Genomic DNA, 16,442 nt, shown 5'->3' with positions numbered 1-16,442 from the left:
AAATAATAGAATAAAACATAGAAAAAAGATTTTAAATTTTTCAAAATTAAAAAGGAGACAAACTATCTAATGAGGACTTGCAAGTGAATTATAACATAATTTCATACAAGTATTATGCTACCACTGAAAATTATAATGTAGAGTTATTTGACATGCTGTAGAGTAAAAGAAATCATTTTACAAAAAATAGACTCTGTTACCTTCAACAAATTTTATAATCTCTAGTAGAGATCTTTTTTTTGAAGTAGTATTGGTTGATAACATTATGTAAGTTCTCGCCTAAACCCCATCCACAGACCCACCACCACTCACCCCACAACCCACTGAGGAAGCACAGACATTCGTACGCTGCCTGTCCTTGGGGGCCATACACGTGCCCCTCTGCCCTGGAAGCTGATACTCGTTTACTGCACCACCAGGAAAGTCCCCAGCCTTTGTTCGTACACTTTTTGATGATGGCCACACCGATCAGTGTGAGGTGATACTTCATTGTGGTTTTGATTTGCAATTCTCTGATGATTAATGACGCTGAGCATCTTTTCATGTGCTTTTTGGCCATCCGTATGTCTTCTTTGGAGCAAGAAAATATTTTGATTCTGGGTAAAGTCCTTGTAATGATCCTGTTGGGCAACGAGTATAGACAGAGGGGCTTTCCTGATGATTCAGATGATAAAGAATCTGCCTACAATGTGGGAGACCCAGGTCGGGAAGATCCACCGGAGAAGGGATTGGCTACCCACTCCAGTGCTCTTGTCTGGAGAGTTCCACGGATGGAGGAGCCTGGCGGGCTACAGTCCATGGGGTTGCAAAGAGTCGGACACGACTGAGAGACTAACTCTTACACTTTCATAGACAGATGTGGACCTGGAAATAAAGACTGAGAAGGAAAAGCAGTGGATATGGACTGGAGGAGTGGAGAACAGTCAAGAGAGACTCCTCTGGTGAGCACATCTGTGAAAGGCCAGTTCTCTCGGTTTCAGAAGTTTGTTAAGGAAAGCACTAACTTCTTTGGCCAGCATCTCAGAATCTTTGCTCTATGGATAGACTTCAGCGTCACCATCAGAATCTTCTCCTATCAGAGAACCCAATGTCTTATTTTGTATCTAATCTGGAAACCAAGAATTATGACGAAATTTTTCTGTGATTTTATGTATGTCAACCTCAGCAGTCTTAGGTATTCGCCAATGCACTGTCTCCTTTCCTGGTGGCTTAGTCATTAAGTCATGATCTCCTTTGTTAGCAACTATTAATTAATCAATTTCTTTGCAATATTTTTGAAGTTTGCACATTTTTCACCCATACCATCTTTGGGCAACCAGTTGCATTAATTTTGCCAATGACATCTAAAGAACTCTTCTGTCATACCTTTCCTCTTTCAAATTACAAAGTGAAAGTAAAAGGGGGTATTCTCTTTTTCACTTTGCAGAAACTAATGAAGAAACTGAATTAGTAGATGTTTCCAAATTTGTAAAAATTGATATACACCCTAGGGGCCAGTTGTTATGAACAGCAATGGACAGGCTATGTACTAGAGAACGGCCTGTGTTACTTTTACTAGAATAGATATGGCTTCCATTTTTTATATGACTATCAAAAAGAGAAATGTGTTTCTTTTTCTAATCTCATCTGTGGGCCTGAATTTTTTGACTTCCTGCTCTCACTGAATCAACATTTATTGAGTAGCTCTGTTCTAGGCACCGGGAATCCATCAGTGGTGGGGAAGAAGAAAGAATTCCTTGTCTCCTGAAGCTCAGTTCTAGCAGGACTGCCTCCATTATACTCTGAAAAATGCGTGGATTGAACTAGATCATCTCTACTGTCCCTTCTAGGCCTTAGACACTGTGATGAGGTGACATCTCGTGGTGACTGGGGAGCTGGTCAGTGCCCTGAGGTTACAGAACAGTCAGTTTTCCAAATGGACTTGCTTCTTGTTGACTCGAGTTATAATAAACCAGATTTGAGTTTGTATCTACAAGATCCGTTTGTAGAATATTAAATTCAATGTGTCCTTCACCCAGATCTGTACCGATACAGCTGCAGACTTCCTCTGTAAGGTCGGTGACAGCAAGAATTAGCAACAGTGGCCTAAGGACGGAGGGAAGGATACAGGCCGTGAGGGCACAGAAACACAGGGCTTCTCTGGCTGGACTGGAAAGCACCTCATCACCTCTTTTCCTTTCCATGAATTTCCATGTCCCCCATTGCTCCATTCAGAGCCTTGCAGACAGAGGTAACATGAGAAAAAGGAGATGCGGAGGCTAGTGCGGAAATCCCCTTAGAAAATGTCAGATTTCCACGGGGATTCCCTCCATGAACTTGGAGAGTTCAGTTAGTTCAGTTCAGTCACTCAGTCGTGTCTGACTCTTTGCAACCCCATAGACTGCAGCACGCCAGGCCTCCCTGTCCATCACCAACTCCTGGAGTTCACTCAAACTCATGTTCATTGAGTCGGTGATGCCATCCAACCATCTTATCCTCTGTCGTCCCCTTCTCCTCCTGCCTTCAATCTTTCCCAGCATCAGGGTCTTTTCCAGTGAGTCAGTTCTTCGCATCAGATGGCCAACGTATTGGAGTTTCAGCTTTAGCATCAGTCCTTCCAATGAATATGTAGAACTGATTTCCTTTAGGATGGAGTGGTTGGATCTCCTTGCAGTCCAAGGGACTCTCAAGAGTCTTCTCCAACACCACAGTTCAAAAACATCAATTCTTCGGCGCTCAGCTTTCTTCACACTCCAACTCTCACATCCATACATGACCACTGGAAAAACCATAGCTTTGACTAGACAGACCTTTGTTGGCAAAGTAATGCCTCTGCTTTTTAATATGCTGTCTAGGTTGGTCATAACTGTTCTTCCAAGGAGCAAGTGTCTTTTAATTTCATGGCTGCAGTCACCATCTGCAGTGATTTTGGAGCCCAGGAAAATCAAGTCTGACACTGTTTCCACTGTTTCCCCATCTATCTGCCATGAAGTGATGGGACCAGATGCCATGATCTTCGTTTTCTAAATGTTGAGTTTTAAGCTAACTTTTTCACTCTCCTCTTTCACTTTCATCAAGAGGCTCTTTAGTTCTGCCATTTTCTACCATCTGCATATCTGAGGTTATTGATATTTCTCCCAGCAATCTTGATTCCAGCTTGTGCTTCTTCCAGCCTAGCGTTTCTCATGATGTACTCTGCATAGAAGTTAAATAAGCAGGGTGACAATATACAGCCTTGACGTACTCCTTTTCCTATCTGGAACCAGTCTGTTGTTCCATGCCCAGTTCTAACTGTTGTTTCCTGACCTGCATACAGATTTCTCAAGAGGCAGGTCAGGTAGTCTGGTATTTCCATCTCTTTACGAATTTTCCAGAGTTTGTTGTAGCCCACACAGTCAAAGGCTTTGGCATAGTCAATAAAGCAGAAATAGATGTTTTTCTGGAACTCTCTTGCTTTTTTGATGATCCAACAGATGTTGACAATTTGATCTCTGGTTCCTCTGCCTTTTCTAAATCCAGCTTTAACATCTGGAAGTTCACAGTTCACATACTGTTGAAGCCTGACTTGGAGAATTTTGAGCATTACTTTACTAGCATGTGAGATGAGTGCAAATGTGTGGTTGTTTGATTATTCTTTGGCATTGCCTTTCTTTGAGATTGGAATGAAAACTGACCTTTTCCAGTCCTGTGGCCACTGCTGAGTTTTCCAAATTTGCTGGCATATTGAGTGAAGCACTTTTACAGCATCATCTTTCAGGATTTGAAATAGCTCAACTGGAATTCCATCACCTTCACTAGCTTTGCTCGTAGTGATGCTTCCTAAGGCCCACTTGACTTCACATTCCAGGATGTCTGGCTCTAGGTCAGTGATCACACCATCGTGATTATCTGGGTTGTGAAAATCTTTTTTGTACAGTTCTTCTGTGTATTCTTGCCACCTCTTCTTAATATCTTCTGCTTCTGTTAGGTCCATATTATTTCTGTCCTTTATTCCCCATCTTTGCATGAAATGTTCCCTTGGTATCTCTAATTTTCTTGAAGAGATCTTTAATCCTTCCCATTCTGTTGTTTTCCTCTATTTCTTTGCACTGATCACTGAGGCAGGCTTTCTTATCTCTCCTTGCTATTCTTTGGAACTCTGCATTCAGATGGGTATATCTTTCCTTTTCTCCTTTGCCTTTCACTTCTCTTCTATTCACAGCTATTTGTAAGGCCTCCTTAGACAACCATTTACCTTGTTGCATTTCTTGAACTTGGAGAAAACCAACTTAAATTCCACCGCGATCGCCATCTGGCTGTAGGAGTACCACATCACATTTTCAGAGCAGCTACCCATGGTTGCCTAAGCAAAGCCGACTCGGGTCTAAGATGATTACATTGGAATAAAAGCAAAAATAAATAAATGGGACCTAATTAAAATTAAAAGCTTCTGCACAACAAAGGAAACTATAAGCAAGGTGAAAAGACAGCCTTCAGAATGGGAGAAAATAATAGCAAATGAAGCAATGGACAAAGAATTAATCTCAAAAATATACAAGCAACTCCTAAAGCTCAATTCCAGAAAAATAAACTACCCAATCAAAGAATGGCCCAAAGAACTAAACAGACATTTCTCCAAAGAAGACATACAGATGGCTAACAAACACATGAAGAGATGCTCAACATCACTCATTATCAGAAAAATGCAAATTAAAACCACAATGAGGTACCATTTCATGCCGGTCAGAATGGCTGCGATCCAAAAGTCAACAAGCAATAAATGCTGGAGAGGGTGTGGAGAAAAGGGAACCCTCTTACACTGTTGGTGGGAATGCAAACTAGTACAGCCACTATGGAGAACAGTGTGGAGATTCCTTAAAAAACTGGAAATAGAACTGCCTTATGACCCAGCAATCCCACTACTGGGCATACACACCGAGGAAACCAGAATTGAAAGAGACACGTGTACCCCAATGTTCATCACAGCACTGTTTATAATAGCCAGGACATGGAAGCAACCTAGATGTCCATCAGCAGATGAATGGATAAGAAAGCTGTGGGACATATACACAATGGAGTATTACTCAGCCATTAACAAGAATACATTTGAATCAGTTCTAATGAGGTGGATGAAACTGGAGCCGACTATACAGAGTGAAGTAAGCCAGAAAGAAAAACACCAATACAGTATACTAACGCATATATATGGAATTTAGAAAGATGGTAACGATAACCCTGTATGCAAGACAGCAAAAGAGACACAGATGTATAGAACAGTCTTTTGGACTCTGTGGGAGAGGGAGAGGGTGGGATGATTTGGGAGAATGGCATTGAAACATGTATAATATCATGTGTGAAACGAATCACCAGTCCAGGCTTGATGCAGGATACAGGATGCTTGAGGCTGGTGCACTGGGATGACCCAGAGGGATGGTACGGGGAGGGAGGTGGGAGGGGGGTTCAGGATGGGGAACACGTCTACACCCGTGGTGGATTCATGTTGATGTATGGCAAAACCAATACAATATTGTAAAGTAAATAAATAAATAAACATCTTCAAGGTTAAAAAAAAAAAAAGATGATTACATTTCTGAACTTTTCTCAACGGAAATTTTATTTGATGGTTCATCTAGCATTGTGACCATTTCCCTCACCTGGACGTGAAACCTAGCCTTCTTTCAGCTCATCCCTGGTTTGCTGAGGATGCTACGGTTGAGATTGTTCTGTCCCCAAAAGCTCACCCACATAAGACCTGTGACTGCCTCTCTCGCCTTATTACCTTCCCCTCCCAAGCACACTCTGGAGCCCAATCCTAAGAGGTCACCGTTAAAATCCTTGAGTTTATGAGACTACAAAAAATACTTTAACTTGGACACTAGTAAATCAAGGGAAAGAATTCAACTTTGATCTTTTCTTTCTGCAGTACCATGTGGCAAACCACTTCTCAGAGGAGGGAAGGATTTCTTTACAGAAGCAACAATGCATGTAAATGAAGAAGGGATGATAGAATTAGCTCATCCCCTATCTACATTCAGTTCAGTCAATTCAGTCTCTCCGTGGAGCCCGACTGTTTGCGACCCCATGGACTGCAGCACACCAGGCCTCCCTGTCCATCACCAACTCCAGGAGCTTACTCATTTCTACATTTCCCAGGGAATTAATTGATCCAGGCAATGGTTACTAACTTCACTGGAGAGACAAGCAGGGTGTGTGTCTCATGGTGAGGTCACAGCACCACCTATGGACGTTTCAGAGGACTGACATCTAAGTCTAATCCAACCTCTTCAAGCAGATGCCGATGTGCGAGACCTGCAGAGAACAGAGGGACATGGCAAATGGCACCGGGTGTCTCAGTCAGCAAACCCAGACTGCAAAGAACTGTGTGGGCCAAGAGCTCAGGAACGCCACTGTGCTAATCATAGGAACAGAAAGGGATGGAGGAGAAACCTGTAAATGTGAATAAACATAAATGACAACTAAATAAAAAGGAACACATTCGACTCAGTTCTAATAAGACGGGTGAACCTCGAGCTTATTATACAAAGTGAAGTAAGTCAGGAACAGAAAGACAAATATCATATATCAAAGTATATATATATATATGGAATCTAGAGCCATCCGTCCTCATGGCACTAATGAACCGTGTTTGCAGGGCAGCAACGCAGACGCAGACAGAGGACAGACACAGAGCGGGGAGGAGAGGGCGGGATGAGCTGAGGCAGCAGCGCTGGAGCATGCGCACTGCCGCGTGTGAAATTAGAGAACCGGGGGACTTGCTGTATGACCCGGGACCTCGAATCAGGGCTCTGTGACCACCCAGAGAGCTGGGATGGGGTGGGGGTGGGACGGAGGTTCACGCGGGAGGGGACATACCTATATTCGTGGCTGATTCATGCTGATGTATGGCAGAAACCAACACGATATTATAAAGCAATTATCTGGTTAAAAATAAAGAAATTTAAATTTTTAAAGAGACACCTAAGCTAGGGTGCCCAAAAATATATACTTGAGTAAATAGACCACCAAGAAATTTTTTAAAGTAGTTGTTATAACGGTCCAGATATGATTACTTTTTTTTAATTTAATTTACTCTTTTAAAATATTTATTTATTCCTTTGTCTGCAATGGGTCTTAGCTGTGGTTCATAGGATCTTGTTCAGTTGTGGTGTGCAAACTTAGTTGCAGTATGTGGGATCTAGTTCCCCGACAAGGGCTTGAATCCAGGCCCCCACTGTGGGAGCAGAGTCTTAGCCACTGGACCACCAGGGATTACTTTTGCAAATTTTATTGAGTTATAGTTGATGTACAATATTGTGTTAATTTCTGCTGCACAGCCAAGTCATTCATTTGTGTATATATGTGTATATATATGTATACACACACATTCTTTTTCATATTCTTTTCCATTATTGTTTATCCTAGGATACTGAATAGAGTTCCCTGTCCTAAAGAGTAAGACCTTTTTATTCCTCTGTCCTGTGTATAATAGTTGGCAAACATATAATTCCCTTCGAGAAGAGGGAGGAGGAGCGTTGATTGGCCCACAGCAGAGAGACTTCTGCAGCGGCTAAAAAAGTTCTAGTTCTTGAACTGGGTGTTGATTACAAGGGTTTTGTCTTAAGTCATGTATTAAATAACACATTTTACGTGGTTGTTGGTACCTCGGTTTTATTTTAAAGGAAAAAAAGACTTTAAAAATCAGTGAAAACGGGACTTCTCCAGTGGTCCAGGGGTTGTGATTCTTCACTCCCACTGCAGGGGGCACAGGTTTGATCCATGGTCACAGCACTTAAGAGCCGGCAGGCCTCACAGTGCAGCCAAAAACAAACAAAAAACAATGAAAAGGGAGCAGTGACTATCTGGACACTTGTCTTCTGAAGACTGCAGGGCTGCGTTTGGAGGAGAGAAAGTTGAAGACCACAACTCAGAGGGCAGGAGCTGGACCACAGAAAAGTAAACCATTTGGGGCTGGAAGGAGCTAGGTCTTGGGGGAAATTCTAGGCACTGTCCTTGGGAATGAGGACTTGTGTAAACAAGGAGGACAAAGGGCAGGAGGGTAAGAGATGCGTGATCTCAGAACACAGCACTCCAGAGTTAGTTCAGGACTCCTCCAAGGTCTCACAGAATGAGTCATCCCGAACATTGACCTCACAGCGTCCTTCACTTGGTCCAGGGCCACCTGATGGGTCTTCAGGCTCCCGGGGAGAAGCATCAATTAGAACCTAGTGCGGCTGCTAGGGTGGCGGAAGCACTGCTCTTGGGACCTGCAGGGAGAGCGATAAAGTCTCGTGAGGTCCCCACCCTCCTGGGCAAGGACTCAGCAGACAGTGCACCCAGTCAGACCCACTTACATCTTATCCCTCCCTCTGCCAAAGGCTGGGTAACTGATCTGGGACCCAAAGACAAGGAAGGAGACATTACCTCATTGCCAAGCAACGGAGTCTCCACACGTCCTGGAATTAAAAAAAAGAAGGAAGAAATAGAATGCATCAATTAGGATCAAAAGTGATTATCCTGAGTGGTGGGAGGTGACCCCCAACTACCCCCTGGAATGTTTCTGGCTTCAGAAAAGATTATCCCAGTGATCCCTAAGAAGTATGGTCAGCCTTCCCCTGTCACACATCTTAGACGTTAGGAAAAGTAGAAAGTGGGGGAAGCTGGAGGCGGGGTTAGGTGGCAGAGTGCTCCTCAAAACTTACTACCTTTCCGGGCCCTGATGTGGATGACAATTCCCACCAGAAAGAAGACTAGCCCGACCAGGAAGGCTGCAGCTCCACTCAGGATCTTTCTCCAAGAATATTCAGACTGAGCTCCTAAGGGAAACAGGTCTCAAAGTTGGCCAAAAGCTCCCAATATTTGGTGCTCCTTCCTAAAACTTCATCCACCTGCAATGCAGAAGACCCTGGTTCAATCCCTGAGTCGGGAAAATCCCCTGGAGGAGGGCATGGTGACCCACTCCAGTAATCTTGCCTGGGAAATCCCATGGACAGAGGAGCCTGGCTGCTACAGTCCGTGGGGTCCCAAAGAGTGGAACATGACAGTGACTAACATTTTCTCCTGAAATCCCAGGGCCCGTGCTGGACAGCAGTACAATGCTGTCCAGAGTAAGAATACATCTTTGGGTCTAAGGTTTGTACTCATGGAGTTTCTGTTAATGATTCTGATGGCCAATAAGAATGCTCCCCTAAATGCCAAGGCCAAAGTACCAGAGGACGCGAGTTCCCAAAACCAGAAGTGAGTGACGAGCTGATTAGACCTCCTTATTTCTTGGAAGATCCAAGGATAGCTATCTGCCATGATTTTTCTCCACCCCAGCCCAACAACCCCAATTTCTATGACTCCTTCAGGTCAGAGGGAGGAGCTAGTGTTCTGGCCAAGATGAATAGGGAGGTAACACAGGCCCTGTCCAGAGTCAGATCGACCCCAGCTGGGTCCAGAAAGTACAAGCTGGTTCTCACTCCACTCCACAGAAACAGGGCTCGGCAAGCTGGGATGGTCAACGAGGCAGGTGTAGACCTCTCCAAGCTCGGGCGTCATGGCCAGCATCACCGTCATCTGAAAGGTCCAGTCTCCATTCCTGATGAGGCCAGTGGACATGACCCCCTCTCTCTGTTCCTGTCCATTCCGGAACCAGGTGACCTTGATGTCCCCTGGGTAGAAACCTGTCACCAAGCAAAGCAGCAGATTGCGGTGCTGCAGGGCTGGGGTCTTCTCCGGATACACAGTCACCTCTGGTTGTACTAGGAGGGGAGAGAAAAAATGAGAGGTGGTGAAGGAAATCCACAAAGCCAACCCCGGAGTGCCTTTAGTGGCTGTCTCTGCCCTGAATCTCTTCCCCAGATCACCCACATGGCAACCGGAAATGTGGGGGAAGCTCACCCCAGGACTCAGACACTGGAAGCGTCAGTGTCCGCAAGGAGGATGTGGGCTTTATCAGACACACCCACAATTTTCCTTGTGTTCGGGAAGACACTAGCCCTGAAAGGTGCCAAGAACTGGTATCTGGGACCAAGACCACAGTGACCTGACCCCTGAGGACAGTGAGTCACAACTGGGGACAGGTCATATATAGTCTCCCCTGCACCTGACCCTGATGGATAGAGATCCTGAAGCAGGAACCTGCCCAGGACAAGGAAGAAGAGCCACGCCCAGGCTCCCAGCAAGGAGACCCCAACTCCCACCTCACCTCTCCTCCCCACGGTGAAGGGTGCACCCAGATAGTAGTTGCGTCTGCAGAGCATGTCCACAGAGGCTCTACTCCTCGCCAGTATATCCGACCGATTGTTCCACAGCTCAGCGTCCGGCTTCCCCAGCTCCGTCAAGGCCACAAACATCCCCAAGTCGCTGTCGAAACGTGCATACTCCTCCAGGTTGAAGATGAATCTGACCACAAACCGAACCTTTTCTGTCCCATTGGTGAAGTAACAGTCAGCCTTTGCCTGGGTCACAAAATCTTCTGGAAAAACAAAAAAAGACTATGAACTAGCCCCCATCTTTAGGAAACCCCTACCTGGTATATTACGACCAACCATACGGATTGGAGAGGAGGGCTTTGACCTCAGTAAATCTGACAAAGTAGTCTCTGCTCCTCTGGGTCCCACCCTGGTTCCTCTTAGCAAATAGACATCCATTCTTTAAAAAAGAAGTGGTACGCATATACAATGGAACAATCAGTTCAGTTCAGTTCAGTCACTCAGTCGTGTCCGACTCCTTGTGACCCCATGAACCACAGCATGCCAGGCCTCCCTGTCCATCACTAACTGCCAGAGTCCACCCAAACTCATGTCCATTGAGTCGGTGATGCCATCCATTTCATGTTCTGTCATCCCCTTCTCCTCCTGCCCTCAATCTTTCCCAGCATCAGGGTCTTTACAAATGAGTCAACTCTTCACATGAGGTGGCCAAAGTATTGGAGTTTCAGCTTCAGCATCAGTCCTTCCAATGAACACCCAGGACTGATCTGCTTTAGGGTGGACTGGTTGGATCTCCTTGCAGTCCAAAGGACTCTCAAGAGTCTTTTCCAACGTCACAGTTAAAAAGCATCAAGTCTTCGGTGCTCAGCTTTCTTTATACTCCAACTCTCACATCCATACACGACTACTGGAAAAACCATAGCCTTGACTAGACGGACCTTTGTGGACAAAGTAATGTCTCTGATTTTTAATATGCTGTCTAGGTTGGTCATAACTTTCCTTCCAAGGAGTAAGCGTCTTTTAATTTCATGGCTGCAATCACCATCTGCAGTGATTTTGGAGCCCAAGAAAATAAAGTCTGACACTGTTTCCACTGTTTCCTCATCTATCTGCCATGAAGTGATGGGACCAGATGCCATGATCTTCATTTTCTGAATGTTGAGCTTTAAGCCAAATTTTTCACTCTCCTCTTTCACTTTCATCAAGAGGCTCTTTAGTTCTTCTTCACTTTCTGCCATAAGGGTGGTCTCATCTGCATATCTGAGGTTATTGATATTTCTCCCGGCAATCTTGATTCCAGCTTGTGCTTCCTCCAGCCCGTGCTTCCTCCAGCCCAGCATTTCTCATGATGTACTCTGCATATAAGTTAAATAAACAGGGTGACAATATACAGCCTTGACGTACTCCTTTTCCTATTTGGAACCAGTCTGTTGTTCCATATCCAGTTCTAACTGTTGCTTCCTGACCTGCATACAGGTTTCTCAAGAGGCAGGTCAAGTGGTCTGGTATTTCCAACTCCTTCCGAATTTTCCACAGTTTATTGTGATCCACACAGTCAAAGGTTTTGACATAGTCAATAAAGCAGAAATAGATGTTTTTCTGGAACTCGCTTGCTTTTTTGATGATCCAGTGGATGTTAGCAATTTGATCTGTGGTTCCTCTGCATTTTCTAAAACCAGCTTGAACATCTGGAAGATTACTCAGCCATAAAAAGAACAAAATAACGCCATTTGCAGTAACATGGATGGACCTAGAGATTATCATATTAAGTGAAGTAAGTCAAAGGCAAATATCATATGGTATTGTTTAAATGTGGAATCAGAAAAAAAAAGGGGTACAAATGAATTTACCTACACACCAGAAATAGAGTACAGATATAGAAAACAAACTTATGGTCGCCAGGGGTAAGAAGGGGAGGGATAAATTGGGAGATCAGGAATGAGATATATATACCACTGTATATAAAATAGCTAATAGCAAGGACCTGCTGTATAGCATACAGAACTCTACTCAATACTCTGTAATGGCCTATATGGGGGAAAAAATAATGAAAAGAGTGGACGTATGTATATGTATAACTGATTCACTTTGCTGTTCACCTGAAACTAACACAACATTACAAATTAACTATTGCTATTGCTAAGTCACTTCAGTCGTGTCCGACTCTGTGTGACCCCATAGACGGCAGCCCACCAGGCTCCCCCATCCCTGGGATTCTCCAGGCAAGAACACTGGAGTGGATTGCCATTAACTATACTCCAATAAATTTTTTTAAAAAAGAAAACCATTTCTTCTTTGAAAGAAGCCTGAGGTCCAGCCTATCAGGCCAGCCAAATAGGAGACGTGTCACCCAAAGGAGCAAGTCAAAATGAGTCCAGAGACACGAACATTCATTCAACAAATATACAATCATTTGTCCAATATATATAGACTGTTTGTATTTTGCCAGACAAAGTGCTAAGTGTCTCCAGCCCAGGCTTGCAGAAGCCCAGACTTTTAATTCTCCTTATTATCAAGTCAAAACCAACCATCCCTGTACGGAATAGTTCAATTTTCTTGCCATCAGCAGGATCATTCTGTATGTTCCTTCTGGAGTAAACTGAAAGGAAGATGGAGGTGGGGTTAAAAAAAAATGCACAGCAGATTCACAGTAGTAGAAATTTCCCTTCTACTTTCCACTCATATGGGTTTTCTCAAGAATTTTCTCCTGTACCTTTTCCTGTGCACGATTACTCAGAGACCTCATCCCCTCTGTTGGCTCTAGTAAGGTAATGACCTCATTACCTCTATCAACTTTGGGCAAAATAATATTAATTCCTGGTTTGAATATGCCTTTATCATCATCATCACCATCATTGGCCGTATATGTACAGTTCTAGTGGTTGTAATAACATAGTGATAAGGAATATAAGCTTAAACCTTCTCTGGAGCCTTTAATATTAAGCACTTCTGCTGAAGAGTGAATTAAAAAATCCAAATCCAGGGATTCCCTAGTGGCTCAGTGGTTTAAAAAAAAAAAAAAAAAAATCTGCCTGCCAATGCAGGAGACACGAGTTCGATCCCTGATCCAGGAAGATGCCACCTGCCGCAGAGCAACCAAGCCCGTGGGCCACAACCACTGAGCCTGTGCTCGAGCACCCGGGAGTCAGAACTGCTGCCGCTGCACGCCCTGGGGCCCGTGCTTGGCAGTAAGAGAAGCCACTGCCGCAAGCAGCCCACGCACAGCAACTCGAGAGTACCCCCCTGCTTGTCCCAGCTGGAGAAGGGCCCACGCAGCAAAGAAGACCAAGCACTTCAAAGTAATTAAATAAATTTTTAATAATTATTTTTAAAACTCCAAATCAAAAACAAAATCTAAATCCTTCAATATTCTGTGATAAACCATAATGGAAAAGAATATAAAACAGTATGTACATATTTATATATATATACACATATAACTGAGTACCTTTGCCATACAGCAGCAATTAACACAACATGTAATTCAACCGTACTTCAATAAAAATAAATTTAAAGTAAATAAGTAGAAAAATAAAAATCAAACTCATTCTCCATTATGATTTTCTACCCTCAAAGTACGTTCCTAGTATTGGTAGTGATTAGTTTGAGCTCTGTATTAACTTTCATACACTGTACCTCATTTCTAAATGGCTCATGTTCTCCAAAACAGTTTTAATTTTCCAAAGTTATTTAATCAATCTTCATAGGTGAGAAAAAGTGTGACTGTTTACTATGGTAAATTCATATGTTGAAATCCCAAATCCCAAGGGTGATGGTATTAGTTGGTGGTGTCGGGGGTGGTACCTCAGTTGGGAGCATGGGCTCCTGATGAATGGGATTAGCACCCCTAGGGAAGAGGCTCCAGAGAGCGCCCCAGCCCCTTCCACCACGTCAGGACACAGAGAAGGCACCAGCTCCGAACCAGGATGGCAGCCTTTCCCAGGACACAACCAGGCTGGAGTCTTGATCTTGGACTCCTCAGCCTCCAGAACTTTGAGAAATAAATGTCTGTTGTTTATAAGCCACCCAATCTGTGGTATTTGTCATAGCAGTCCAAACAGACTCAGATAATGATAGCTGCCTTAAACTTGAAGATATGGGTAATTTTAAGAGAGAAACTGGTACCTGGCCATGGGCTAGGTCTCAGTTGACTGGAGTTTTAGTTCTGCATATACTGGTGTCACATAGAAACAGACACTTCCCCTTCCTGACCTGCTTCCCCATCAATAAAGACGGGGCTTCAGTTCAGACACATCACCACCAAGGTAGAACTCAAGAGCATTTGGGTCAAGTAAGAAAAGAAGCAGAATGTGAGAAAGCAGACGTGCTGCACGTGTACAGTGGAATATTACTCAGCCACAGAAGGGAACAAAATGGGGTCATTTGTAGAGATGCGGATGGACCTAGAGACTGTCATACAGAGTGAAGCAAGTCAGAAAGAGAAAAACAAATATCAAATATTGATGCACGTCTGTGGAATCGAGAAAAAATGGCATAAATGACCTTATTTGCAAAGCAGAAATAAAGACACAGACGTAGAGAACAAACATATCGATAAGTGGGGAATGGGAGGTCAGGTGGGGATGAAACTGGGAGATTGGGATTGATGTATATACACTATTGATACTATGTATAAAACAGAAAACTAATGAGAACCTACTGTAGGGCACAGGGAACTCGACTCAGTGCTCTGCGGTGACCTAACTGGGAAGGAAATCCAAAAAAGAGGGGATACATGTGTGTGTATAGCTGACCCACCTTGCTCTACAGTAGAAACGGACACAACAGTGTAAGGCAACTACACACCAAGAAAAATTAATTTTAAAAAATTGAATTAAACTTTTTTAAAAAACAGAATGTAATTCAACACATGATGACATTTACTAATATTTCAAATACACAAAAAAACTGCTACATCTTTTCTAAAGCCACCCTGAGACTTAGTTGGAATGGAAGGGAGAGAGGGAGTGAGGATAAAGAGAAGGGAGTGATGACAAGGCGCTGTGAGCTCGCTGGGAAAGAGAACTCCACTCTGTGCACTTGAGAACAACGCAAAAGGACTTTCAAATGGGTTAGTAGTGCAAATTAACCAGGGACGATTTCTCCCTGAAGAAACGGCATTTCGGCTGAGATGTGAAGGGTGATCCTGATCTCAGATGCAGACCTGCCTTCATGTCTAAGTGCAGAGGAACTGCTGGGCTGAGTGTCAGGAGGCCAACATCCTTCCTGGGTCAGCCAGACTGATCTCAAACTCAGATGAGTCTCTAATCTCCAATTCCCTCTTTCACCTTACAGTCTAAATTAGAAAAATAATTATGTTTCAGTCAGATCTGTGTCAGAGTTTAGGTCTTACTGATTGTGTGTGTGTGTGTGTGTTGTTGTTTAATAGAAATTATAAGCTCAGAGAGGTTTCTGTTCTCCAAGAACAATGATCTCCTCAGACCCACCCTCCCCACCTCTAGGGTTTTGTTCCTCTTTTGTGTTTAACGAGACTGACGTTCAAAGGGGTTCTGTTTTTAGAATGCTGTGTCCTGTTTTCTTCTGATAAATATGTTTTCGGAATGTACTGTCACTTCACGTTTGCGTAGCTTAACTTCTCAGCTAGACAGATATCAATAAGCGTATGTACCTGGCAACCTGAGGACGGGCATCACATATTCAATTTCTCCTGTTTGTCCAATCGCTCGGTACAATCTGACCATGTTACAGAGGCTTAAAAATGTCCAATGAAGCAGTCAAGTCCATATGTGCATAAAGAAGCAGTCACAAAGAGAAGCAGTCACAATCTTTAAACTCCTGGCTGAAGGACAGTGGCTATGTTCAGCCTGCCTCAATTTTTCCCAGTTCTCCAGATGGCCATCAATACCATAAGGACCCTGAGCAAGCAATATGTTTCCCTTTTGTTGAATCAGTGGCTCTGGGACAGGAAGTCCCTTCCCCCACCGGTCCATTTCATGTGGTAAAGAGGGAGGGAAAGCTTTTCTGTGAGAAAAAAGAAGATTCTCCAAAGCCAGATCTGCTTCCTGTCTGGACTGGAGCCTGGACCTGTAGGGAAAGGCCTCTCTCCCCCATGTCAATGTGTGCCTTACACCTGAAAGAAATCACTATGTTCTTACCTGGAGAATCTCTGCCTTGAGTCACAGAAGCATCCAGCCTGAGAACCGTGGATAAGAAGGCCACCACCCAGGGAACCCAGCTAGGACTCATTCTGGAAGAAAACCAACAAGACAGGAAAATCTTCACCTCTTTAGAACGGGGCTTGGCCACACACACTCAAATATTCATGCAGAG

The 16,442-nt window shown here is 43.9% G+C and overlaps 1 protein-coding gene across 4 annotated transcripts; it reads right to left on the bottom strand.

The window, feature by feature from the left end:
* Positions 1-7,391: 7,391 nt before the first annotated feature.
* LOC102390270 (HLA class II histocompatibility antigen, DO beta chain) lies at positions 7,392-16,442 on the bottom strand. 4 transcript variants are annotated; one of them, XM_006050284.4, is made up of 6 exons: positions 16,268-16,442; positions 10,145-10,411; positions 9,417-9,698; positions 8,658-8,771; positions 8,380-8,411; positions 7,392-8,222 (listed from the first exon to the last, which is right to left on the bottom strand). In XM_006050284.4, the coding sequence occupies exons 1-6, from the start codon at positions 16,356-16,358 to the stop codon at positions 8,193-8,195; spliced, it is 816 nt and encodes a 271-aa protein (XP_006050346.2). In that variant the 5' UTR covers positions 16,359-16,442; the 3' UTR covers positions 7,392-8,192. The 4 variants fall into 4 exon arrangements, with proteins under 4 accessions (XP_006050346.2, XP_006050344.2, XP_025127809.2 ...); XM_006050282.4 differs by having other exon boundaries at positions 7,397-8,222; positions 10,145-10,414; positions 16,268-16,440; XM_006050283.4 differs by having other exon boundaries at positions 7,399-8,222; positions 8,661-8,771; positions 10,145-10,414; positions 16,268-16,440.

Source organism: Bubalus bubalis, chromosome 2 (assembly GCF_019923935.1).
Source record: "Bubalus bubalis isolate 160015118507 breed Murrah chromosome 2, NDDB_SH_1, whole genome shotgun sequence".
NCBI classification, from domain to species: Eukaryota; Metazoa; Chordata; class Mammalia; order Artiodactyla; family Bovidae; genus Bubalus; species Bubalus bubalis.
This window is presented reverse-complemented; position numbering and strand designations above follow the sequence as displayed.

Coding starts and splice junctions, on each gene's coding strand:
- LOC102390270 (XM_006050282.4), bottom strand. CDS start 16,358: ATGAGTCCTAGCTGGGTTCCCTGGGTGGTGGCCTTCTTATCCACGGTT. Junction 9,699..10,144: donor CTTCACCGTGGGGAGGAGAG/GTGAGGTGGGAG, acceptor CTCCCCTCCTAG/TACAACCAGAGGTGACTGTG. Junction 8,412..8,657: donor CATCAGGGCCCGGAAAGGTA/GTAAGTTTTGAG, acceptor TTTTAATTCCAG/GACGTGTGGAGACTCCGTTG.